General features: G+C 46.4%; 1 protein-coding gene across 2 annotated transcripts in view; it reads left to right on the top strand.

Moving 5' to 3' along the window:
- The window catches only part of DZANK1 (double zinc ribbon and ankyrin repeat domains 1), a 1,110,268-nt gene that overhangs the window by 932,335 nt on the left and 149,962 nt on the right, over positions 1 to 27,971 (top strand). For both annotated transcript variants that reach the window (XM_069607537.1, XM_069607538.1), the window contains exons 17-18: positions 3,513 to 3,610; positions 20,334 to 20,414. In XM_069607537.1, coding sequence (XP_069463638.1) covers positions 3,513 to 3,610; positions 20,334 to 20,414 — 179 coding nt within the window. The remainder of the gene's footprint in view (positions 1 to 3,512; positions 3,611 to 20,333; positions 20,415 to 27,971) is intronic.

A 27,971-nucleotide genomic window follows, 5' to 3' on the forward strand; every position in this document is an offset into this window, starting at 1 on the left:
GGTAAGAGTTCCTTAATGTTGACTTGTTGTATTGCTTAATGTTGAGCCTGTTGCCACCTCCCCTGGTTGTGCATGTGTGTACTGCTATGTATTCTTATTCATGAGCATGTGAATCCATGCCAGACCCCATGCTGGAGAAGGAACAAGTTACTTACCTGTAACTGTTGTTCTCCAGCATGGGTCTGGCATGGATTCACATGCAAACTCTCCCGCTTACCCCTCTGCGGCTCTCCACTTGGTCATACTGCCACTTTACGTGCTACCAAATCTGAGGATGGCTGCCGGAGGCGGGGCTTAGGTAGAGGGCAGTCATTGGCTGGGGGCAGTATGACCCAGAGACCAGTGATTGGTTACTACTAAGAAAGACAGATCAGAAACGAAACTGATACTGATTTTTTTCTATACCGAGGATTCCCGGCCTGACGACGGGAAATATTCATGAGCATGTGAATCCATGCCAGACCCATGCTGGAGAACAACAGTTACAGGTAAGTAACTTGTTCCTAACTTTGAATGAATCCCTCCCAAAGATTTAAAAGACCTGGTAGACTAATTTCCCGATGTATTCTCAGAAAAACCAGGAAGAGTAAAAGGCACATACCACAATATTAGACCACCTAAAGGTAAAGTTGTTAATTTAAAACCGTATTGACTCACAGAAGCCCGTAAGCAGATAGTGATTGAGGAAGTCAACAAATGTTAAAAGCCAATATTATTGAACCATCTTTAAACCCATGGTCCTCTCCTATCATATTGTTCACTAAACCTGACCGTTCCTGGAGATTCTGCATAGACTTCAGTCAAGTTAATGCCTTCTCGGACTTTGATGCATATCCCATGCCCTGCATTGACGACCTTCTTGATAAACTCTGAGCAGCCACCGTTTTATCTACCCTAGATTTAACCAAAGGGTACTGGAAAGTCCCCATATACGGGCCAGATAAGGAAATAAACACGTTCCCAACACCTCTAGGACTATTTCAGTTTAAAGTCCTGCCTTTTGGCTTACACAGTGAACCATGCATCGTCCAACACCTCATGGGTCAAATTTTACAACCCTACACTGATTTCTGTGGAGCTTACATTGACAGTATTGTAATGTATGGTAAGATCTGGGAGGACCATCTCTTCCATCTTTATACCATCATGAAAGTCCTCTGAAAAGCTGGCCTGACTGCAAACCCAGCTAAGTGCCGATTGGCCCAATCAGCCATAAAAAACCTAGACTTCTTCGTAGGGAATGGGAATGTACAGCCCCAACATGAGAAGGTAAAAGCTGTCTTAGATACACCAACCCCTGAGTCCAAAAGAAATCTTAGAGCTTTTCTCTGGTTAATAGGATATTACCATAAGTTTATCCCCAACTTTTCAGATAAAACAGCCCAGTTAACAGATAAACTTAAAAATGCCGAACCCCAGAAACATTATTGGAATGAAGAAGATGAGATATGCTACAACACCCTGAAGCACACTTTGTGCCAAAACCCGATCCTAAAGGTGGTTGACTTTTCTAAAGAGTTAATCTTACAAATGGTTACCCCCTTACAGGGTCAGGAGCAGTCCTATCCCTGGTTTGCAATGGATTGGAACACCTCGTATTATTCCCCAGCCGCAAACTATTTCCACAGGAAAAAACATATTCTGTGTTAGAGCTAGAGGCTTAGATACTACCTCTTAGGACAATGTACACTCATCACAGATCACTTACCCCTAGTTTGGAGTAGCCAATGCAGAGTCTAACCCTCGGGTCATGCAATGGTTTGTAGACCTACAACCCTATTGTTTCATAGTGGAACACCGAAAAGGAAAAGACCAGGGAAATGTAGATTTTGTTATCCATTTCCCTGTGAAACAAATGTGGCTGTATTGCATGGAGGAATGGAATGTGAGAAACCTGAAGGTGTCTCCCTTACTGGTCCCCGGGGGTCTGTCATCCAGGTGGCCAGGACACGGCCATCGCTGTTGGATCTAGTTCCTGGGGGTGGACCAGTGAGGGAGTAACCATTATAAAATTGAATTTCCTGCCCTGCTTTCTCTGCCGTTCCCAGGCAGTTCCCGGTCACAACCCTAGGATTGAAATATAATATCTGCAGTCTCTCATCATGGATTTCATATAAGGCGGTAAAAGGTCAAGAGTAGTAAAGAGAGTCTGATTTAAGTATAGCATCTGGGTGGAGGGACTTGCCTGCCCTATTTTGCTAAATTGCTTCTGAGTCACCCAGAACTGATAATGTGGGAATAGATGAAAACTGAATCGGAGAAAGCATGGCTCTTCATGGAACAATCTGTTGCAGCCTCATGTATTTGGAGACGGTCATGGATGCTTTGAATGATGTCCCAATGTATTGTAAATCAACCAGATTTCCAAACGTACTCTTAATATTTGGGACAAAGACATTCAGGTCGAGGTGGGACCACATACCCCACTGTATTTACTCCTCTTTCTATAACCCGAATTTTCGCGGGGGCTAGCGCGAGGTGCCTCCAATGACTGGGTAAGAGACGGATGCACTAAAGTAGCAGCTGTACTTGGTTGGGGTGGGAGGGGGCATCAACACTTTCCTAGCCTTTAAATCAGACTTTAGACTCTCATTGGAAAATGTAATGTAGTGGCAGCTTCGACACCGGACGTTTGCGGCCTAAATGCCGAACTGGTGAAATCGGGAAGTTAACAGATTTAGATATAATTCCCCAAGCTGCATTAGCCACTAAAATCCTGATATCTGCCATATGCAATGTTCTAGCAAAGTCCAAGAGGCTTCATTGGGAGACCTATTGGAGGAATTTAGAAGTACAAAGAATAATCTTTATCGTAGCATATTTGGCGAACCACAGCTAAAAAGTCAATAAGTGTCAAAAAGTCAGAGCTGCAGTACAAAATTGTGGATCTGAGTCTGCACATCGCCTGTGAAAGAATGACGTTGTGGTAAGCCGGCTGCAAAAAGCCACCCCTGTAAGGTCACTCAATTCCATTTGTCCATTTCAAAATGAGTGGCGGTGCAAAAAAAAATTTGGGCCAGTATGCGATTGTTTGGAAATTGGGTATAATAAATTGTTTTTCAAGTAGGGCGAGGTATTTCTGAATTAATCAGTGAAGGCTGCCTTTTTAGAGTCGGACCACAGAAAATTGTTCACGCTAGAGGAAGGGGAATGCTGTTTTGCTTCTGTTTGTTTTATTACCAGTGGAGGTGTGTATACAGAAATATTAGAAAAGTACATAGAAAACATTTTTAATCATTACGTAGTATGACCGTTCCTTTTAAGCATGGAGAGTGTCAACTAGTTGTCAACATAAGGTGAGTGGACTGATTGTACCCTAGTAAAAATGTCCTTACATTTTGTTGATTGGACAAGGCATTTACAGTTATCATAGGCCAGTGTGCACATTTTTGAGCCACATGTTTAAATTTAGCTTGAAACCCATTCTCATCTTCGATGCCAAATGCCTATGCTAAATTTAGTTTTTGTCCCCATTTTATATTTCCATTCTAATTCTTAATTGTTTTTTTCAGTGAGCGAAGATGGCCAGAGTTCCTCCAGCAGCTACGGAAAAACAAGAAGGAAGAAAAAGAAAACTAAAAAAGTCCTACAAAAAGAAGATAAACTTCCGGTAGGAAGATGCCGTGATCAACAAAATCGTTTTCACTGTCAGGGCATTGAGTTTAAAATCACTCCATAATAACAGTGATGGAAAGTTTGCAACAGCTTTAGTGATTAATCTCTTATTCCCTGACTGTGTTAACCATTCTCAAGTATGGTTTTGTGTTTTAACCTTCCCAATGTATTTTATCATTTTTATCATTTTAATTATTTAATTGGTTATTGTTGAGCACACATGTGGCTCAAGACTGCTTCAAAGAGTCATGTGATGAACGTGGGAAAAACAGGGCTGCTGGATGTAGCTGATGTAGAAAGGCTTGGCATCTATAGTAAGACAGACAAAGCGACCACAGTTCAAGGGTGTTTATTGAACTTTAACAAGGATGTGATAAATGCCTATCAAATCCTAAATCTACAGATGGGAGCAAGCTAAGTCCATCAAATAATAATAATGCAGTTCTAGTGGACTCTTGTCAAAATACAAGGGCCTATACTAAAAAAAAAAATGATTGCCAATCCTTACCGCTAAATACAAATAGTGTAGGGTAGTGTTCACGAAAAAGAAAGGAGTGTTCACCAAATGATATGTTAAGATGTTCTGTCACACATTCCAGGGGCTGGAAGCTATGGAGCCGCTGAAGAAGCGGACTCCATTAGGTGTGCCATCACGTTCAGCCGTGTTCTGCTATTTGCGGTTTAGTTTTCCTTCAACATGGCCGCCGCTGAGAAACTTATTCAGTGAGTTTTCCGGCGGTCAGCACGTTGCAACTCGTAAGGGTCTCACTCTGCTTTGTTGCGCTCGCTCTTGCATTATTTCCATTTGGCGGTCCTCCACCCCCCTTTCTCTGTCTTCCCTGTTGCTTTAACCTTTTCTCCCTGCTCTGCTTCGTTTATTCCCCAGCTTCGTTCTTTCCGGTTTTCTGCCGGTGCTCTCCCTCATCTTTTTCCTACCGCTCCTCTGGTTTCCTTCTGCTGCACTATCTCCTCTTTTTCTGTGTACTTTTCCCTCCTCGGAGTTCTGCTTCCTCGCGTTTCTCCGGTCAGTGCCTTTCCTTTTTTCTGTGCGCTCTATCTAGCTTCCTCCTTTGAATTCCTGTTACATCTACCTTTCTTCTGTGTGCTGTTCCGTCCGGGCACACGCTGTGCTATTCTTACCCGTCTGGTGTACCTGTTTGCTTGCCTTGAATGTGTTAGTGCAATAAATTCATTTCTTGTTACTTCAGACTTGGGTTTTGACATCTGCAGATTTCTTCCATCTTACCTCCAAGATTTTTTCTTTTTGGAATAATAATTAAACCAAGTATATGAGACTTTTGGGTACACACATTTGTTTACCTGGAATGACTCCAAACAATCTCTCCACTGGGGTTTTTTATGCCACACAGCTTTTTCCCCTTATCCAGCTGTGCCGGAAGCGAGGTCCTTCTTCTGCCTATTAGGCAGCCAAAGTGGCTTCCTTCCGTGGCAGACCCTACTTGCTAAAAAAAAAAAAGAGAGATACCTCAGAGAAGACGAAAGAGGAAGCCGTCAACGGAACCCAGCACTTCAGGTAAGGAGGAGGAGGGGGATTTTCTAACCAAATCTAACACCTCCGGAGAAGGAAAGTTATAACAGTGTGATATGTTCATGCCGTTGGCCTCCGTTCCCCACGTTTTCAGCACGGGACAAGGCGGTTCACTCGAGCATAGCACATTCTCTGGCTTCGCCACGTGGACACAGTTCCATTTCCAGCATTAGGGCATTCTGTGCCCATGCCTCAAGTTATCAAAGTCTCTTGATGCAGAGGGCCTGATGTACCAAAATAAATGAAAAGTTCTTTTCGTCTTACAAGCACTCAAGTTTGGTGATTCTCTCTTCACCCTGGATCCCCCTGAGCCGGGCTCAGATGCCTTTTATACCACAATCGTTATTTTGGATCCCCCTCTTATGGGCTCAGATCCCCTTCTCCAATGTTCAGAGAATATCCTTTCTCGTGTGACTCGCGGCTCACCCCAGATCCCCTCAGCCGGGCGCAGATCCTTCCTTTTACACAACCAGTCTCCCTCAGCTGGGCTCGGACCAATTGCAGTTCGTATTAGCTATCCAAGACTTTCGAATGTGCATAGGATTTAGCTTGGCACGTTGCAGGACCACTTCGATTTCACATTTGCCACCTCTCATTGGATACCTAACGCTGACATTTGAATGAGCCCCCAGGTGGTGCCGGACCATTCTGTATATGGTATCTATCTTGGCTTCAAAAGTTCAGTCACTCCTTGGATGTTCAATTACATTCACGTCGCTAATCACATAAGCTTCACGCACTGTTTCTTCAGATAGCTTCAACCAAAGTTGCCGCTTGCAATCTTGGTTCTAACACCGACCCGTCTATCAGTCTCCCTGACTCACCAGTTGTGCTGACTTTACTGATGCTGCTTTGTTGTTGGAGCCAAGGACAGTACCACGGCAGCAATCGCTCCTCCCCGCCTTGGCTAATGACACAGGAGAGCCCCAGGTACCTTCAACACACAATGCACCTTTCTTCAGCTTTAATTCCAGGTCTTCTGTTTCTTATTCTCGAGGGCTTGTGAAAGTAGTGTTTTTTTTCTCCGAAAAAGTCAAGGGCACTTCCCTCCTTGCAACCCTCTCTGGTCTTGTCGTCTTTCTCCTTGTATTAAACTGCCATCCTGGAACTGCTGCTTTCTATGCATTTTGCCTTGCTCAGAGTGTGCTTTCATGCTCCGCCTTTTAGCTGTGGTGGTAAGTGTGATGGAAGTCAGGTGTAATTATCAGTAATTGCCTGACCCTTGTGTTGGGACATGTTGGGTATATGGCTTGGGTGTTAGTTTGTTTTCTCTCACACAGAGCTGTCCATGAGAAAGTGTTTGTGTCAGAAAAGGGGGGGAAGGGTTGGGGGGAGTTGAATTCCTAAGTATCCTATCAAAGGGAAGAGGATACCGCATCTCACCACCCATTGTACCACTCCCCGAAGACCCACCATGCAGGTGATCCTCCCGCACTGGTCCACCCCCAGGATCTTGATCCAAAAGCGAAATGGCTGTCTCCTGGCCACCTGGATAACAGATCCCCGGGGACTGGCGGGTGAAACACTGTTTGGTTTCTCACAGTGCCAGGAACCGAAAGGGTAGGGGACCTAGAAACATGTGCAGCGGGTGGAACCACATTCCCAGTTATTACAAGTGAATCAGTGGGCCTTTGACAAGAATTGATCCTGAGTACTGCCACATGAATTAGTAGGTGATAAGTATAAACATGCAAGACCTTGTGTATACAAAAAAGACCAGGAGTAAGCTAGCTCTTATGCCTCTTAAATTGAGTTCATTTTTTTTAACAGTTTAACGTTCCTGTTTTCAGTTTTCCCACATTCCTCCTCAACTCGAAATCACATCCTGGGGACTAGATTCATATAGTCTAATTCACAATGATTTGCAATGGAACACCCAAGGTTCTTCCACTAGACATCCAGGAGCATTTGATCACTGAGCACCAATCTCTACACCCAAGAAGCACTTTTATGAAGGCACCTGGCTTGGCTTTTTCTTTCATCAGCCATCTCTAAGTACTAGGATCTTCGTAGGAATCCAACATAGGGCCTCATCCAGCATCTGTGGAGCTCTGGGTGGCACACCCAGCCTGCTCCCATCTTTCCCATGACAAAGCAAAAACAAAGAGGTGATGGCTGGAAGGTTTAGAATGAATCTTAACCTCTGGCATTGCTCTGGGAAACCCTCCAGACCATCGTTCTTCACCTGCCAAGCCATTACAGAAGGGGAAAGACCATGTGCAAATCAGGTCCGAGGTCACCCCAGGATAGAGAGTCAAGGATTTACGGGACACCTTGGACAGTCTGTTGCAAGGGAGACCAGGCTGGACACAGTACCTGAAATGGTGAGAAAGTTCCAACGGGGGCAGTTGTTCCTGGCAGCGGGTGCAAGTCGGTGCTTCGTCCAGAGGAAGAGAAGATCCCAACGTGGAGGAAAGCTGGAGGTCGTTGCACTGCCAGGGAAGAAACCAGCCGCAGAGTTTCCCCGGTTAAAAGGTACTACCCTTTTATTCGCGGTAGTGGTGAAGCGTGGCTATCCGGCCGCCGGGGTGCTTGGCACGGGCGATTCGACCACGAGACGATCCAGGAAGGCGAAAAGGTTTACCACACCAGCTCAAAGGAAGAAGACTCTCCCGGAAGAAGATCCTCTCTGTCGTTGGGAAGTGGTGAGTCGGTTCAGCAGAGCTCCACCGGTGGTGTCGTCGTTGCAGGTCGGCTCAGCTTCCCCCTCTTCGGATTCGTTAGGTCCTGTGGTGACTTCTGAAGTTCCAGTCCCCAAAGCCCTGCTTTTATGCAGAAAACCCCCATTCATCAGTCCTAGCTGTCACTCAAACATGCTAAGTGGGGAGCCGGGCGGCTCACCACTGGGCCAATCACACAAGAGTGCGACTTGAGTTGCCGAAGCAACTCAGTCCAGGGTGGCTATTCCCCCCTCCCACACATCCTGTGGAACCAGACAGAGTGGCACCACTTTTGGAGGCTTCTGTGCAGAAGCCTGCCAAAAGTGGAACAAAGGGCTTGGGTTGGAGTTACAGAGGCGAACACAAACGCCATTTTAAAACCGAGTCCTGGCAAAAAGACCCAACCGGGGAATAAATATTAAATAAATAACCCAGCGGTATCTTTAACATTGCACCAAAAAAAGTGGTGCGTTTAAAATGAATGGGAAAATCCCATAGGAAATATTCTGGTGGAATATTTTGCGTGGTAACCACTGCCAGTACTTCCACAATATGATGGTTTGTACTGGTTCTGTTCACAATTTAAGACTAGTAAAGTCAATGGTGACTTTACATGCCCTGGGAGACAGTCAGTCCCAGGGTATGGAGTCTATGTTTGCGGGTCACTATGACACCCCTGTGTTACTGCACTGAGGGTGCTGTGTAACACACATACCAAAAAGACATGAAGCCCTATGGAGTAAAAGACCCCATAAAACACATTACCTAGTCAAAGGACATTGTCAAATCATGCCTAAGAGTGGGATAAAAAGAGTCTCACTCTTAGCAGGAGAAAAAAATAAACCCCAAAAATCCAGCAAAGCTGCTGGGGGACTCACTAGGTTTGGGAAATTAGCCTTTACAGAGAATTCTCCCTAACAGTAGGTAAGAAGGAGATGACGTAGTCACTGATGGCATTTTAACAACCCATTTAATTTAAATAATAAAGGAAAAGGCCCATCTATCCCTAACAGTATGGTATTTGCCCTATCTAACACAAATCTAACTAGGGTGCTCATTGTCAGTGAAAGTGTCCAAAGTAATAAACTGTCCTCTGTCCCAAACTACCCTATTCTGTCCCTACCACTGTTCAAAAAGGCTCAAAGAAAAGAGGGGCCAAGGAGACTGACTCGCTTCTCCTGGACAGGGGTTTGTAGTCTCAGTAAGTCTTTCTTTGCATGGCTTTTGGTGATTCTTAGAACACGTTCCTTTAATTCTTCAAAGGGGCTCTTGTCCTCCTGAGCTTCCCCTTACTTACTACTGGCACCGTTTCTTGTTCAAGTCCAAGCTTTCTTAGCCACTGACCCCAACCTTGGCTATCCTCCAAACCAGTAAATGTCACACAGGGGACACTCATAGCAATCAGGAAGAGAAGCGGGAGAGGCAGAGCACAGGTCAAGCATAGAAGAGGTGGGGTGGACAGAGGGAACTTTAAAAGCAACCAAAAGGTTGCTTTCCAGGTAGGGATGAGACGGGAGGGCATAGGGTGTGAAGGGGAACACTGAAGAACTGACAAAGGGAGTTTTCACCCTCGTATAAAGAATGGCACTATACACTGTAGTTTAGCACCAAGCCATATAGTGCAGGGATGACTGGAGGGAAAGTACAGAGGGGGCACTAACCTGCACAATAGGACATTAGCATGTTTTGAAGAGTGGCCATTCTTGATAGGTACAAGTTCCTATCTGTGCAGTTGGAGGGTGACTTTATGTTCCTAGTAAGAAGGCTGTGAAATCAGTTGCCATCAGCAACAGTTGGTCTCCATGTTGGAGAATTTGGGTGGAAACTGAAGTTAGGGGGAGCCCAGTGACTAGATGTGACTCTTGCCATCCCGGCTTTGCCATCCTACTTCGGGTGAGGCCATTTTTGCCTCTACCATCAGTGGAATATGAGAAGTGGTCAAGTGCTCCTAGATGTCCAGTGGGAGCACGTTGGGTGAGGCACATAGGAAGATAAGACCGTAATGTGGCTCACAGGGTTTGATGAGGCAAGACGTTAAAGGCCCCCAAAGAAGTTATCAATATTACTCTTAGGGCAGAATTACATTTTTTAGGGTTCATGCCCCTAACCCTGTGAGACTCCTAAAAGTATTGATTCCGTGTTTTTTTTCCCCCTTAGTTACTGTAACCCTTTTTCTGGTCAGGGCTGCCAGGGGTGTTTTGTGGTCCCATGGTGAATCACCTTCAAAGAGTGTTGTGGGGCAGGCTGGTGACAGCTGTGACCTGGTTTTGGCTGCACTAAAGTTGCAGCGACTTTCACCACATTAGTAGCCCAATGCAATTATATGGTGCCAATGGGCTACTAAAGAATTTTGTAAGCGCTGCACCCTGGCCATTTTGTTTTGTGAACAAACACAATATAGGGAAAATACCTCGAAAAAATGCCTATGTGGACAGCACCCACCCAAAAAAGACATTCCTATCACACATAGGACAGATCACTTAGCTTAACACGCTATACTACTAAGTCTCTTTTTTGGCTCCCATAACATATACCTCAAAAGGTATACCAGTTACATAGGGCCCGATTCCGAGTGTGGCAGTCCGCAAACAAGGGTGCTGGTAAGCTCACTGGCACCCTTGTTACCAGACCGCCACGCTCCAAGTCTGCCTGCAGGAGCAATTGCGCCCCCGGCAGGGTCATACCTGCCCGGCACAACGGCCCCTGCAGGCAGACTTTTCATGAAAGCACTGGCACCGTTAGCAACGGTGCCGGTGCTTCAGAGTCCCCCTTCCGAGGGAGTCCAATGGGACTCCATGAGAATGGCGACTTACCAAATCCCAGCCTGACAGCCCGCTCTGCCGGGACTTGTAATGTCCCAGGGGCACCGGTAAATCAGGCAGCAGATTCAGTGTTTCAAGGTCAGCGGCAACCCGCTGGTAGTAATGAGGCCCGTAATCTTCAATATGTTTCCAGGGTTTCAGAAAGAGAGGAGTAAGCCAAGTGTAATGGCCTCTTAAATGTGCTGCTTGGTAATAGCTCAAAAGGCAAAGGCATTACAGACTCCCTCTTTGCCTAGATCTAAACAATGTGGCACAAGGAAGCCTATATACTGAGCCCTTCAATATAAAAAGTGTAATAATTAGTTGTAGCTGTTTAACTAACTATAAAGTTGAGGACCGGGATCAGAAGTGACGCGAACAAATACAAGAGACATGGTAATATATTAATTTAAATGGTCGCTATCCCGCAGAACCAGGAAATGGTTTCACTCTGGCAAGAGCGTAGAACATTTCTAATAAAGGTGAGAATATCCAGGTAATTCGCCTGCAACAGAGCCAAAATCCTCAGAGTCTAACTTGGTGGACAACCGGTCCTCCCACTATCAATAGGTCTCTTCACAACCCTCACCAGAAATCTGCATAAAATCCTCCTAACATTGCTCAATGAGGAAAAGGGTCTGTTCGGTCAAGCACTATCGTAAATATGTTTCTTGGATGCTGCACATTTCATTTGGATCGATCATGAACTCCTAGGAAGCACACTAAGTGAGATGCAGGGAAATATGTGACATAGCAAAAACAAAGAGGTGATGGCTGGAAGGTTTAGAAATAATCTTAACCACTGGCGTTGCTCTGGGCAACCCTCCAGACCATCGTTCTTCATACAGAAGGGGAAAGACCATATGCAAATCAGACTTGGCCCCGCCCAAAAGGGGCAGTTCAGCCCGAACTGCTAGGTCACATCCCTTCTGCACGAGACCACAAGCATCCCCAACCATGTTTCGGCCTTTTTGGGCCTCAGCAGTGAGGAGTAGCTTGGGTCACTAGGCCCAGCAGGCACGGGACCCACGTCTGGGCATACCCGTCCCACTCGGGGGGAAATAGCAAAAAAAAAGAGGTGATGGCTGTGTTAGGGAGAATTCTCCGTATAGGCTAATTTCCCAAACCTAGTGAGTCCCCCAGCAGCTTTGCTGGATTTTTGGGGTTTATTTTTTTTCTCCTGCTAAGCGTGAGACTCTTTTTCTCCCACTCTTAGGCATGATTTGAGAATGTCCTTTGACTATGTAATGTGTTTTATGGGCTATGGGGTCTTTTACTCCATAGGGCTGCATGTGTCTTTGGTATGTGTGTTACACAGCACCCTCAGTGCAGTAACACAGGGGAGTCATAGTGACCCCCATACATAGACTCCATACCCTGGGACTGACTACTGTCTCCCAGGGCATGTAAAGTCACCATTGGCTTTACTAGTCTCAAATTGTGAACAGAACCAGTACAAACCATCATATTGTGGAAGTACTGGTAGGGGTAATTAGATTGCCCCTGGGTCTGTTTTCCAAGGGGGCACTGTCCATTCCCCCTTGTCGAGTTTCTGGCTGGTGGCAGTGGATACCACGTGAAATATTCCACCAGAATATTTCCTATGGGATTTTCCCATTCATTTTAAACGCACCACTTTTTTTGTGCAATGTTAAAGATACCACCGGGTTATTTATTTAATATTTATTCCCCGGTTGGGTCTTTTTACCAGGACTCAGTTTTGAAATGGCGTTTGAGTTCGCCTCTGTAACTCCAACCCAAGTCGAGCCCTTTGTTCCACTTTTGGCGGGCTTCTGCACAGAAGCCTCCAAAAGTGGTGCCACTCTGTCTGGGTCTACAGGATGTGTGCGAGGGGGGGGAATAGGCACCCTGGACTGAGTTGCCTCGGCAACTCAAGTCGCACTCTTGTGTGATTGGCCCAGTGGTGAGCCTCCCGGCTCACCACTTAGCATGTTTGAGTGACAGCTAGGACTGACGAATGGGGGTTTTCTGCATAAAAGCAGGGCTTTGGGGACTGGAACTTCAGAAGTCGCCATAGGACCTAAAGAATCCGAAGAGGGAGAAGCTGAGCCGACCTGCAACGACGACACCACCGGTGGAGCCCTGCTGAATCGACTCGCCACTTCCAAACGACAGAGAAGATCTTCTTCCAGGAGAGTCTTCTTCCTTTGAGCTGGTGGGGTTAACCAGTTCGCCCCTTTTTCGCCTTCCTGGATCGTCTTGTGGTCGAATCGCCCGTGCCAAGCACCCCGGCGGCCGGATAGCCACGCTTCACCACTAGAGCGAATAAAAGGGTAGTATCTTTTAACCGGGAAACTCCACGGCTGGTTTCTTCCCTGGCAGTGTAACGACCTCCAGCTTTCCTCCACGTCGAGATCTTCTCTTCCCCTGGACGAAGCACCAACTTGCACCCGCTGCCAGGAACAACTGCCCCTGCTGGAGCTTTCTCACCATTTCAGGTACTGTGTCCCGCCTGGTCTCCCTTGCAACAGACTGTCCAAGGTGTCCCGTAAATCCTTGACTCTCTATCCTGGGGTGACCTCGGACCTGTTAACTTTTCAGAACTGATCTAGCTCCTTTTGGAACTATCTGCAAAGACCTTTAAAGTGTACTTCAACTGTGTGATCTTGGGCACATTCCGCCTTGCTCTCTCCAAGAGTGGGCCTGGCCTATGAACTTTTTGCTCTACAGTAGACCCTGACTTTCTTGACTTGCTGAGTTTCTTTAAAAGTGCTGGTATTGTGTGTTTTCCTATTTCTGCCTTTTCTCTCCCTTTTTAAATAATTATTGGAGTGCCATCTTGGTTAAGCGCTCACCGCTGTGTTGATAATAAGTGGTGTTCTTTTCCGAAGACTTGTCGAATAATTAATCAGGGAGGTGTATATATTTCTAGTGACTGTGTTTGAACTTGCTTGACATATTAGTGCCAGTGTATTTTTACAAGTGTGTTTTTAAATAAATAATTATATACTTTTATACCAAAGCTCTGGTCAGTGTTTGCTTGTGCTACTGTAATTTTGTACCTAATGTGTATACTCTAGATACTGCCTAACTCTTCTTGAGAGAAGTCTGACTGCTCAGCCACAGCTACCAGGTAAATCTGGGTGGTACAGACTGCTACCAATTGGGTTTACTGCTAACACCTGTAGTCTTAAACTTTTTGCAGTGGTCCCTAAGGGAACTGCACAGGTTTCTGCCTAACACCTACCACACCTCACAAACCACTCTTTCGAAGGGATTGTGTCCTCCGACGTATTCCTTATCTTAGATATCTCTTTCCAGCTTTGCTGGCCTCGGAAATTTTTTCTCTAGAGGGCGCTGCGCGTCGACGTCCGCCGAGTCGATGTCCCTCGACAGCCGCCGTATCGACGTCAACGTCATCCTACCTATAAAGGCCGCGCGCAGCGTCCGTTGCTCAGTTCCGTTTTTCCGCGCTTACTCAGTGCCTCGGAATATCGTTGCTCAGTTTCGTAGAGAATAATCCAATTTCCTCGAGATATTCGATCCATACTCGATGGCTTCCTCGTCGGAACCGACGACCCCTCGGTCCGGTTTTAAAAAATGCCGAGACTGTGGAAAAAAGATGTCGCTGACTGACCCTCACAGAGTTTCTGTGGTGTTTGGGAGCTGAACACCATTGTTCGGAGTGCGAGGACTGTATGTCCATGACAGCTAAGGCCCTGAAGGAGCGTAGGGGGAAGCTGGAAAAAGGTAAGACTTCTAAAGCTTCTTCTTCCTCGACGAAGTCGAGACATTCGTCTCCTCGTCACCATTCGCGCTCCAGGTCTCAAAGCGGGTCCCATCACTCCTCGAGATCGAAGCACTCGAAGAGGAGACGTCGAAGATCCCCTTCTTCGTCCTCTTCCTCTGTTTCACCTAAGAGAATCCCTTGCCCCACGAAACATAGTTCCCGGGCTGAATGGGAGGAATTCCGAAAAAATATGATGAGCGTCTTCGAGAAAGTGGCCTCGACCCCCTCGAAGACTGCCGAGAGCGATGCTCTGGTCGAAAGACCCGAAGGTCCAAAACGCCGCGAGTCGCAGTACCAGGCGAAGGAAGCTTCTCGAGCGTGTCACAAACCCTCGAGTAAAGCGAAGACCTCGAATCCTTCTTCGAAGGTTCCGTCGACGCTGAGGTTGGTGTCTTCGACGCCGTTGTCGAAGGGACCTTCGACACACGGGTCTGTCGACTCGACGCCATCCTCAACACCGGCGTCGACGCCAAGGAAAGTCACGGTTACGGCGCACCCAGTGGCTATTCCCAGGTCTTCGATGACGATGTCGTCGAGATTGTCGACATCCTCAAGCAGAATTCCAATTCTATCGAGGACCTCGAGGCCTCCACCTTTGTTTTCGACGCCACGTTGGAAGCCTTCGACGTCGGCGTCGACGACATCGACGTTTTCGAGGCCGATTAAAACAAGTTTGGCACCCTCTGCCTTAGAGATGGGTTTCACACCCTTTGTGAGTTGAGACCAATTGAGAACAATGTCCTCAAGTATGGAAGAGGGAGAACTATTTGACCAAGAAGAGACATTTGAGTTGCAGGGATCTGCAACCCCAGTTCAAGAGGAGTTATCCTCAGAGGAACGCAGATTAAAGGAACTCCATGATTCCTTACATGAGGCAAGGGGTTTAGACACTTCCCCTGAGGAGGAGTTCGCTAGGCCAGACCCGGGGGAGCATGCTGAAACCCCTTATAGAGCCTTAATGGCCAGGATCACAGAATTTATGGGGTGGTCAACACCTTCACAGGCTTTCCAACAGGATGACCTCACGGATATTCTTGATAAAGGTCCACAGGAGGATCCTGTAGTACCTTTTCATAAAGCTCTTCAAAGGAAAATCATGACAAACTGGGAAACCCCAGATGTCGTCCCGGCAGTAAATAAAAAAACTGTCTACTAAATACAGGGTATCTTCTGCAGACCCAGAGTTTTTGTCCAAACACCCATCCCCAGAAAGTCTGGTGGTACAGGCAGCATCTTCTACTGACATCAAGACTGCTTACCCTACCGTCCCACAGGGCAGGGACGATTAAAAAATATGATGCTATGGCTAAGAAAGTCTTTTCGGCATGTAGCATGGCGTTAAAATCTATTAATGCTACTTGCACCCTTGCTAGATTTAGCCATACACTTTGGGAGTGTGCTTCTACAGCGGCTGACTGCATCCCAGAGGGAGAAGAAAGGGAGGCGTTCCTAAATATCATACAGGACGGTAAAGACGCTATGTGCGAATCCCTCCAGACGGGCATTGATTCGGCTGATAGTATCAGCAGAGCAATGGCGGCAAGTACAACAACCAGGAGATTTTCTTGGTTGAAAAAGTCTGGTTTTGCCCCAGATGTGCAAGCCAGGCTCTTGAACATGCCATTTGATGGCTCTTCTTTGTTTGGGAAAAAGGCGGATGACAGTTTAGAAAAACTGCAAACATCAAAGGCAGCAGCAAAATCCCTGGGCGCTGCAATCCGTCAGACACCTTTTCGTCCCACAGGAACCTCTGCGAGAGGCAAGTCCTTTCGCTTCTACTCCGCATTCGGAAGAGGTAGAGGACGACCGGCTCAAAGGGGACAAAGAAGAACTACCCGAGGTGGACGGGGTAGATATTCAAAAGCCGCAGCAACAGCAGTTGCCTCTTTACCATCGGCATCTGCATTAGCCGCCCCAAAACCACTCTGAGGACTTCCCTCACAAGACACCTGTAGGAGGCAGGTTAACTCAACATCTGGCGGAATGGCAGGCTATCACGTCAGATGCTTGGGCATTGGAGACAGTTGCACAAAGTTACTGCCTTCCTCTCCTACGCATACCTCAGAGTCATCCACCGGGGATCAGCTCTCAAAAAGTTCCAGATCCGCTCCTCTTGCAGGAAATTTTAGACCTGCTAGAGAAAGGTGCCATAGAACCGGTACCTGTAGCGGAGAGGAACAGGGGCTGGTACTCTCCTTACTTTCTCATTCCAAAGAAAGACGGAGGACTGAGACCCATCTTGGACTTGCGAGAATTGAACAAATTCCTCAGGAAAGACAAATTCAAGATGGTAACTCTTTCTCAGATCCTTCAGGCCCTTCAGTTCCAGGACTGGTTGGTATCTCTGGACCTTCAGGACGCTTATTTCCATGTGCCAATCCATCTCAAACACAGGAAATACCTGAGGTTCGCAATTGGCAACTCTCATTATCAATTTCGAGTGCTGCCATTTGGGCTGACCTCCGCCCCGAGGGTCTTCACCAAGTTAATGTCGGTAGTGGCTGCAAGTCTAAGGAGGGAAGGGATTCACTTCTACCCCTACCTGGACGATTGGTTGATCAGAGCTGTATCTTCGGAACAAGGTCAGATCCAGCTAGATCATGTTTACCACTCCCTTCACAGACTGGGCTTCTCCCTCAATTTAAAGAAGTCACAAATGATACCATCGCAGAGACTCCAGTTCATCGGAGCGATCCTGGACACTTCCCTGGGAAAAGCCTCGCCACCAGAGGTGAGGGCTCAAGATATTCTACAGATGGTTACCAAGTTTCAAAATGCCCAACGTCTCCCAGCCTTCGACTTTTTGAGGTTGCTAGGCCTCATGGCATCCTGCATTTTCCTAGTGCCAGAGTCTCGCCTGAGAATGAGATCCCTCCAGTGGGCACTGAGAACTCAGTGGTCGCAATTCTCAGGGAGAATGACAGATCTTCTTCAGGTTCCCGACAGGGTGGCTCGAGACCTTCAGTGGTGGGCCTGTCAGGAGAACATTCTGAAAGGAGAGCAGTTTTGGCAACCCTGGCCGGAGATAACAGTATTCACGGATGCCTCACTCACGGGTGGGGAGCCCACGCCAACGACTTGACCGTCAGCAGTCGTTGGTCTCCATCGGAGTCCAGACTACATATCAACCTGTTAGAGCTGAGGGCCATCAGACTTGCGCTGAAGGCGTTTCTGCCATCTGTACAAGGAAAGAATGTCCTGATAATGATGGACAACACAGTGGCCATGCATTACCTCAACAAAAGAGGAGGCGTAGGATCACTACCTCTGTGCAGAGAGGCGATGCAGCTCTGGTTTTGGGCAATCCAAGAAGGAATCTCTCTATCGGCAGTTCACCTAGCCGGAGAGAAGAACTTGACAGCGGATGCTCTGAGCAGGCAGAGCACAGTCTCCCACGAGTGGGAACTAGCTCAGGAAGTCCTTCAAGAGATCTTCACCCTTTGGGGAACCCCTCAGGTGGATCTGTTCGCCACCAGTGTCAACAGGAAGTGCGATCTGTTCTGTTCAAGGGAATTTCCCCCGAGAGGAGCTCTGGGAGACGGGTTCATAGTGGACTGGGAGTTTCCGCTGCTGTACGCGTTTCCACCGGTCCCTGTCATTCCTCAAATGATCAGGAGGTTGAGAAGATTCCGGAAAACCATGATCCTAATTGCCCCGGATTGGGCCAGGAGAACGTGGTACCCGGACCTTCTAGACTTGTCCATCTGCCCTCCAATTAGACTTCCACTCGGAGAGAATCTGCTCTCACAGAAGGGAGGTCAGGTTCTCCTTCCAGACATCAAAACCCTCAACCTTCACGCTTGGCTTCTGAAAGGCTGAGGTACAAGGATTGGGACCTCCCTGATGATGTTATGGAGGTGTTGCTTTCGGCAAGAAGGCCAGCAACAAAATCTTTATACCGCTGCCGTTGGAACAGATTTTGCAGCTGGTGTAGAGAAAAGAATATCGATCCCTTTTCATGTGGTACACCAATGGTTTTGTCCTTCCTACTTTATTTAGCGAATTCAGGCCAAGGGCTATCTTGCAGCGCTATCCATCTTTAAGCGCACTGCGGAAGAACCATCCTATTTCAAGTTACCCTTGGTAATGCAGTTTCTAAAGGGGTTAACTAACGTTTATCCCCCAAGACCATTGCAGGTTCCCCCATGGGATTTAAACTTAGTCCTAACTTTCCTGATGGGCACCCCTTTCGAACCACTCCACTTTTGTTAGTTAAGATTTCTTACCCTTAAGACTGTTTTTTTTAATACCACTTACATCTGCTAGAAGGGTGAGCGAGTTACAATCTCTTTCTTGTAAACCACCTCATACAATCTTTCACAAAGACAAAGTTGTTCTGCAAGTGAAGCCTAATTTCCTCCCAAAGGTGGTTTCTGAATTTCTTATCACTCAGAAGATTACCCTTCCATCTTTCTATCCTCCTCCTCATCCGGGGAAAGAGGAAGAGAGGTTACACAGGCTGGGCCCAAGAAGGGCTTTAAGTTTTTACATTAGTAGACTGGCTACGATAAGACAAGCAGACCAGCTGTTTGTAGGCTACGCAGGTCACAAGCTGGGGTTACCGATAACTAAGCAGACCATTTCCAGATGGATCATTTTAGCCATTTTGGAATGTTATAAACTGGCAGGAGAAGAGCCCCCTCAAAATCTTAGGGCTCATTCGACCAGAGGTATCGCAGCTTCATCAGCCCTCAAAAGAGGAGTGCCGGTTAGAGACATATGTGCGGCTGCCACATGGTCGTCCGTCCGTACCTTTACACGGTTTTACAACTTGGATTCCTCCTCCATCAAGAGACTAGGTTTGGAAGGGCAGTATTGCACTCTATTCATCAATAAGAGGAAGCATGAAGTCAGTACTCCCACCTCCAATAACAGAATACTGCTATGGGAGCCTATCTAAGATAAGGAATACGTCGGAGGACACAATCCCTTCGAAGAACAAGTTACTTCTTACCTTGTAACGTTCTTTCGATGGGATGTTCCTCCGACGTATTCCTTATCGACCCCCCCCATCCATCCCCGCAGTACTACTTCCCTTGTTGTTGCAGCTTACGCTCCTTCAGGGTGATTAGTCTAGTCCAGAAAGAATTATTGTGGGCTACAAAACGGAACTGAGCAACGGACGCTGCGCGCGGCCTTTATAGGCAGGATGACGTCGACGTCGATACGGCGGCTGTCGAGGGACATCGACTCGGCGGACGTCGACGCGCAGCGCCCTCTAGAGAAAAAATTTCCGAGGCCAGCAAAGCTGGAAAGAGATATCTAAGATAAGGAATACGTCGGAGGAACATCCCATCGAAAGAAAGTTACAAGGTAAGAAGTAACTTGTTCTTCTCCTCTTTCTTCATCTTCCTCCCACCATCCAGATTTTCCAAACGCCTTACCTGGCGCTTTGCAGCAATTGGTATTTCAATGAAGAGCAACGTAAAACACCAAAATAAAGGCAGAGATGACCATGAGGATTTTATATTTGCACCTGCCACCCTTATACCCGATTCACAAAGCTCTGAACTAGAGCAAATCTGGAATGCGTAGAGCATCCTTGTGATGCTCCCATTCAAATGTGAAAGATTTGCTCATGGCATCTTAGAGACGCTCCAGGCACCACCAAATTTGGGGTTATATGCGTTGTTAATGGTAGCTTGTGCAAAATCTCATTAGCAATAGTCAAAACATTGCGAATTAGGCCCATAGTGTTACCTTCCTGGCCTCCTTGGCATCTGTTTCTAATTGTTTCTTTGAACTTCTGACAAATACCAGTTAGTATAGTAAAATCATTTGCACAAGAAGTAAAATGTTATGTAATATTAATTATTAACATAACATAATGTGTAAACTGTTCTATGTTTAGCTATGGAAATGTAACCTGGATACTCCCATGATCTCGGACTGGTCATTTATTGTATTTAGCCATCATCAGAAACTTATAGGTGTTTTGATTGTTTTTGTTTTCAAAGACTGAAGATCGACAACTCCTAAAGGAAGTTGGCCCAAAAGGCGAAGGAAGAATCTCGGTGGTTCAAGAGCTCCTTGATGAAGTAGGTGTAAAAAAATTAAAAAAATTAGTTGTACACATTTTTATTTGATATCATAATCGTGCTCCTCCGTTGTCAGATGTATACTTTATACTCATGCTGATCACATTGCTTTTACTTTACTCTCACAGGCTTGCATGTTATCACCACTGAATTCCTGCCATCCTTATTCAGCATTTAGTTCAAAAGAATGGGATTAGCTCTCATGCCTCATGATATGTTCCACAATACCAGACTCCCCTGAAAGGGTTTCCAGGAAAGAAACCTATATTGACCTGGAAGAAATTGTAAATTCACATGGTTTATCTTAAACAGTTTCCCAGTCCAGTTTTGGAATCTGCAGTGTGAAGTCAAGTGATCTTCATTCAGACAGTGAACTAGGAACACATTTGGTGTGGACTGAGTCTTTATTGTATCTTCTTCCATACGTAGGAACTCTCAAGGGTGGACCAGGGGTTGGCCCTGAATCTTAGGGAATGTGCTCTGGTTTCTGGGTCAGTAGCTATTTCTTAGGGAACCCACGCTTCTTTATTTTTTATTTATTTCTAGAGCGCTTGACGCCTACACGCTTTACAAAAACATTCAGCAGTAGATATGTTGAGTAAATGAACAATCAAACCAAAAGTTAGTTGGAAAGAAGATTTGCTTGAGAGAAGTTTTGAAAAGAGAAAAGGAAGAAATAGAACAGAGGGAAAGGGGGAAGAACATTCCGCTGCTTGAGTGCGAGCAGAGAAAAAGAACGGAAGCGGGAAGAGGCACAAGGAGGACATGGAACAGTTAGAAGAGAAAGGGATTGAGAACAAAGGGAATGCGTAGGGGAATAAAAAGAGATGAGGGAGAACAGGTAAGGAGGAGCAAGGCCGTAGAGGCATTTAAAAACAATACAGAGGATACTAAAAGCAGACAAGAGTCAAAAGATCACCATTGAAGAGATTGTAGAGCCGAAGAAATAGAATTGCGAATCATAGAATCATTCGTCACAATATATCTACATCCATTGTCTATGTGCTGCATTGTATGTTCATGTTCTGTAAGCAAATTGTTAGGATGTGTTTTACATAGCTACACATATAAATGCCATTCATTTTTTTTATTATTGTATTTTCTCGCAGTATGATCTAGCATTCTTGGGTAAATGAATTGCCCCTCCCCGTAGTCCAAACCCACAATTTCCCAGGGATGTCTGTCAGTTAAAAAAAAAATCCTTTGCCAGACTGATCTTTTATTATAGTGCTTAGAACCCATCTGATATGTGTTTCGCCTTTACTAATGAGACCAATTGCTCACTGTTGCTCTGTAGTGACACCTAAATGGTATGTGTCCCTCTGTGGCATGCATTCAGCTTTTTTGCTACTTATTGCATTTATTGTTCTTTCGTGAATATGTCCAAGGCTTTTCAATCTGACTGCCATTTATAATCCTCTGTGTTTTGCCTTCATTTGTTTATTTTAGTTTTATTTTATTGAGCATTTGTTATGCACTTATACAGCTGAATAGTGTTTCAAAGAGTAACCAGACTAAATGGGAAGGGAACTGGAAAAATAACAATGGCAAAAACAATAAAATACAGTCATGGTTCTACTAGGCTTTGTGGTATTCAGATGTGCAAGTGCAGTGAAGAGTAGTGCAGGAGATAGGGAGGGACGGGGGTGGGAGGGGTAGAAGCAGAGTAGTGGCCACGTGGAGGGACCGGGAGGGCAGTACTAACGGGAGGCAAGGAGGAGAACCTCGGGCTAAGTGCAAGTGACTCCCAAGGGTGGGATGCAGAGCCGCCAAGCAGGGGCTCGCAAGGGCAGTGCAGTGGGGGAGGGCTGGTATCGACAGGGAAGAAGGGCCTGGAATCCTGTGAGATTCATTAAGCTCCTGCCACCAGTCACAACGGCAGTGGGGTGATTTGCAGGGAACAGAAAGAGGTAGAGAACAGCAGAGTTTTGAGTAGTTTCTGGAACTTGAGGTTTGGCTCAAGTTTGACAGGGGCAGGGAGGCTGTTCCAAAGGGAGGGGCCAGCTGAGCAGAGACCTGCCCCCCGCTCTCTGCGTGAAGTATTTGAGAGTCAAATAAATGGAGTTAGAGGAGCATAGGACTTTAGCAGGGAGTATTTCATTTTTTCCTTTATTTTAATCTTTTAGATTTTTACAAAATCGGTTTAAGTAGACAGAGAAGAAGAAAAACGTCCTTATTTGTTACAGTAAAAGTTCAAACTGGTTTTAACAAAAGGAGTTTTGTGTTCACGTGTTCTAAAATTTTGAATGAGGCCAGTTGTCACGAGGTTCTATCCCCGCCATAATTTTTGCTCAGCAAACGTCTTGGTCACTTAATACGGGCTCTGAGTAGATTTCTTTCAGGTACGCTGTTCTTCTTATTCGAGTACTGGGACATGACAAAAGCAAATGGCGAATCGATTCTGTTACTGATGGCACTTTGCAGAAACGACACTCCTTTGTCGTTGACTCTCCTCTGATAGCCAGGATTTTGTTTGTTTGTAGAAGGTTCAATCTGGCTCTCATTATCAATTCGCGAGCCGGCCTCGATGGAAACCTTTTCATATAAGGCTGCAGTTCGTTCAATTTCCTAGTGTTAGGTGGTAGATGCTGTATCAGTTTATTATTTGATGCTGCTTCTTTGGTTTGTATCCAGTCAAGCTCTTTTAATTTTTTTCTGGATTTTTGTGGGTTTTGTGAAAAGGATCTCTTCATCACATTCCATGCAAGCTAGCAAATCTAGATTTGCTTTAGACCAAGAATTGAGCATCTTATTTTGTCTGCTGTTACTTTCTTTCAGAATCAAATTGAATATCGACGGTTCTTTGGACATTCTGCACTTGCTTTATAGCATCAGAGTGTTCATTTTCACTATTCCTCCAAGAGACAATAAGCTGAGTTCTTGCCTTATTATCGTGACAGAAGTAGAGTTTGGGAGTCCTAATGTGGATCTCCAAAACATTGCTTCCAGTTTCGGCCACAGGGTCGCAGGTAAGTTCGGCAACGCATCCGCGCCGTAGGTCAGGGTTGGAACCACCTTTTTCTTGTAAAAGTCCCCTATGGGGATTAAGGAAAAGCGACCAAACTTTCTGTTGATGGCCTTGGCTTGCGCAATCAACTTTTTAGTTGTTACTTTCAGATGCTCCTGCATTGCCGTTTCATTTCTGGAACTATCAAGGGTCACCCCCAGGTATCTGAATTCTTTCACTTTTTCGACTGGATGATTTACCAGGTTCAGCGAGTTTTTTTCCTTTTTCGTGGTGGAAACTGCAAAAATCATGAATTTTGTCTTTTTTTTTCGTTAATCTCAAATTTGTTGCTTGTCATGTATTCCAGAAGTTTAGATAGTTGACGTTGCAGGCCTACTGAGGTATTATCGAATAGAATCAGATTGTCTGCATATAACAATCTATTTACATGAACGTTGCCCAGTTTTGGAGGGTAACATCGGATGGTTTGACTTGTGTCTTGCAGGTCTCCCAGGAACGCAACGTAGAGCGCCAGGGCCAAGGGGCAGCTCTGTTTCACTCCTCTTGCTGTTGGTATTTCTGAAGAGAGGAGCCCTTGTTGGTTTAGCCTTACTCTCATAGTAGTTCCTGTGTACAGCGCTTTGATGGGCCCCAGGATTTCTGGTGGGCAGCCCCAGGTCTCAAGTTTCGGCCACAGCAGCGGGCGCTCCACTTTATCGAATGCCTGAGTTAAATCAATAAAGATGATGAAAAGTCGTGGCCCACCTTCTAGGGCTCTGCACTTTAGGGCACTGAGCATCAGGATATTGACAGCTGTTCCCAAGCCTTTTTTAAAGCCAGTTTGCAGGTAATCTTGACAGGGGGCCATTTTGGCCCATTCGTTGAATTCTGAGCAATGACCCAAACACCTTCCCGATACACTCGAGTAGGGCGATTGGCTTGTAGTTTTTTGGGTCATCTTTGTTTCCGTTCTTATAGATAGGAACAACAGTAGCTGATTTCCAGGACGGCGGGCTAGATTTCAGCATTGCACATCTCTGGAAAACTTTACTGAGGAACAGAGCCCACTCAGGGGCAAAAGTCTTCAGGTCTACGTTAGTAATGCCGGCCGGGCCTGGCGCTCGGGAATTTTTTAATTTCTTGATTATGGCTGTGATGTCATCGATGTTGTACAGGTTAACCCAATGTGTGGGCACCTGCCAGGACATCTTTGTCTGGGCTTGCCGACTCCTTAAATTGTGTCTGGAAGAAATTTACCCATGTGGACTCGCCGATGTTTGAAATGAAGGCGGGCTCTCCGTTCGTGGTTGCTGATTTCAGGATAGACCAAAACTCTCTGCTATTAGTGGTGGTTATCGCTTTTAGGATGTTCTCTGCATCCTTTTGATACAGGGTCAAGCGGTCGTTTTTAAGCCAGGTTTTGTATTGACGACATCCTTCCGCAGCCTCTGCGATTGCAGATTGGGTTCCCCTGGATTTTGCTTGCCGTTTTAGTCTTCTAATCTCCTTTCGCTTGATTGCCACGGTTTTATCATAGGCATGATTTGTGCTGCTTTGCATGCCTTTTTTATGGGCCTGGAATTTGTACGTCGATAGTAAAGGCAAATAATCAGTCTGCTCTATTGGTTCCCTAAGGTCACGTATTGCTGCCACTGATAGCTTCAGTCTTGTGCATTGATTGTTCGCACACAACTGAGGGTGTGAGTATGCCCTTTCGTTCTGTTTCGTTGGCCAAGATGTAGAGAGAAGTTTATGGTCACTGGCAGACGTGCCTATTACTTCGAACAAAGTCATCAAAGCCAGCAACGACGTGGACACGAAAATATCGTCTAATGTAGCGCTTGTTGCATCTCTCGCCCATGTCGGCAGACGTTCTGGATCTAAAAACACTGTATCTAGATTGTGGAGTTTGCGTGAATTCATTAATTTTAGCCACTCCACTCCTTTTCGCCACTGGGCTTTTCGTGTCTTGTTGGTTTGGGTGATTGTTTTGCGGCTGACATATTGCTGTGACGTCACCACAAATCAAGAGATGGGGAACTAACTGTACCGCAAGTGTGTTGTCGATTGCCCGTTCCATCAGTTCCAGGTACGCAGCGTCACGGATCACTGCTGGATTCCACTAAGTGTTTATGATGATAAATGTGGAGGACTTTGCTTTTACTTTATGCTCCTCCGGTTGAGACCAGACGGCTTTGGTCATCAGGATGGAAGGATTGCTGATGAGCACAACTTCTAATGTGAAGCCACTGCCTTGTCGGCATGATGTTAATATTCCTGAGGACGGCCTCCCCATTGATCCGTTTTTTGCCGGTGATGGGATGATTTCATATCCTTCTAATGTCGGGGCGTCTGTAAGCCAGGTCTCCTGGAAACAGAGGATGTCATGGTCTGCTAGCACGATGTCTCCTTGTCGCATCAAGTGCAAATGGTCCCTTGTATTCCATGAGCCCAGACGTATGTGTGATCTACGTGTTTTCGTTTCCGTGCTGGATTTGGAGCTGGGCTCGTGGGGCTTCAGTTGCTATTTTTTTGTTTCTCTCATTAGGGCTTTTGGTAACCAAGACCAGATACCCTGAGCCGTCTTGGGTCTAGAATCAGACCTTGGTTTTTCCTCCGGTGGCCCCCTTCACGATAGTTTTTGTTATCATGAAGTCTCTTCTGCCGTGGTTTTGTTGTCGAAGTTCACCGCTTACCGACCTCACGAGAGCCAGATTACTTGTGTCGTTGTCTTCTCTGTTTTTCCGCGTCTCTCGTCGGTACTTCAACTTTTCCTCTGGTTCCACATAGCATTGACTTGCAGCTAGATGAACTTCTTTTGATGTTGAATGTCGTTTTTTTTTTTTAAGAGGTGCCGTCCGATCGATTGGGACTGGAATCGTCACTTGCTGGCACGGGTGTGCGGGAATCCCGTTTTTTTCACTTGTTTCTCGGGCTGTGTCCTGTTGCTCTTGTGATGTCAGTAATGTTACACCCCAATTTCAGAAGGGCCTTTGTTTCTTCTTTCATTAAAGCATGAACTGCTTTTGAGTGTAACGCTCACCTGATTCCCGCAGAGGCGCCGGTCTTGACTGGGTGAATTCCGTATCTTTAAAGGTGATGTGTAACACACGGTTGGCTCTTTGGGCTGGACCTCTGTGCACTGTATGTCTGACTCGAAGAGTAAGATGTCTGCAGGTAGAAAATATGGGATTAATGAACTGGGGTTATTGGGTGCCTCTCTCCTCTTCCCTTTCTCTTCTCCTGTAGAACCCCAAAGGTTAACGCCCTCACCTTAGGTAAGTGAACGCAGAGCTCTCCATCTGCCTCGGGGCAGGGTGCCGTAACCAGTTTCTTCACTGGATAAGGGTGCAGGCCTCTTGACCTCGGAGGACTGCTGTCCGTCGTTAACTGCACGAACGGTAAGTTCTGGGCACTTCAAATGTCTTAAAAGTCTTTTGTAATGATATCTCTTGTTTTGCAGGGTTCCGGCGATGGCGGATGGAGGGCTGATGAGAGTTGAGGATTGAACCTCTCGTGAGGAATAGAAGCGCCTGGAAGCACGTAAGTAAGCGCTTGTAGCCTGCTTCACGATGCGCACTAACTGTCCCTTTTATCTTGCAGGTACAAGTTCGGAGCTTTAGAGAAGCTGAAGGCTGCTGGAATACCCACTGGATTCGGCGTGGGAAGGAGTAATGGCACGTGAGTAATAAAGTTGCCCAATGTCTTTAAACGCACCTTCTTTTGTCTTTCAAATGCGGGATGCAGCGCCGAAGGCCTCCGGAGCGTGCGAAGAGCTGGTAAGCTTTTGTCTTTCAGATGCCGGAATGCAGTGCGAAGACCTCCGGAGCATGCGAAGAGTAGGTAAGCCTTTGTCTTTCAGATGCCGGAATGCAGCGCGAGGCGTTGGTGACAGCCGATGGACCAGGTAAGAGATGCGCTGCCACTGAAGACCGTAGTGCTAACCTGTTCTTTCTTTGTCTTTACAGGTGCTGCTGAAGACTGGATTCCAGGATGGTAAGCCTTTGTTCCCTTAGGCCCAGGATCAGAAGCAGAAGACACGATGAGCGTTCTGCTGCAGAGAATGCAGAGTAACGCAAAGCAAGATTCATCCATCGGGTGTGGTTTAAATAGCCTCCTGTAGTGCTTAGGTGTCTCCTTCCACAGCCTCGCCTAGGTGAGAAAAGAGTTCCTGCTTTCCAGAAGAGTTCCAGTGTTCTGAACCTAGGGAGTGGCTCCTGCCCCACCCAACAGGAAAAGTAGTCCCAAACAGAAGAGGATCAGGGGCTCAACTGGCAGGTAAGTAAGCAGCATGGTCTGCTGCAGGTAAGTCCACCCAAGCATTATGAGCCCGGCGCTTCCAGCGCTGGGACTGGGCATCTTTATGAGCCTGGTGCCACTGGCGCCAGGACAGGGTCCAAAAGGTCCCAAGTGGGACTGGCTGGCACTCGGAACTGGGGTTATGGGTCTGCTTCCAAGGGAGTCGGGCAAGTCCTGATCTTTTGGAAGCAGAGATCATGACATTGAGGCGATATAAAGGTGTGAGATGGATTTATGGTGCCTCTGACTCGGGTCTACAATTAGTAGATCTTCGGTTTTTATACACCTCAAGTTCGGACAAAGCCCAATAA

Source organism: Ambystoma mexicanum, chromosome 4q (genome assembly GCF_040938575.1).
Source record: "Ambystoma mexicanum isolate Mex_15411 chromosome 4q, UKY_AmexF1_1, whole genome shotgun sequence".
NCBI lineage: Eukaryota > Metazoa > Chordata > Amphibia > Caudata > Ambystomatidae > Ambystoma > Ambystoma mexicanum.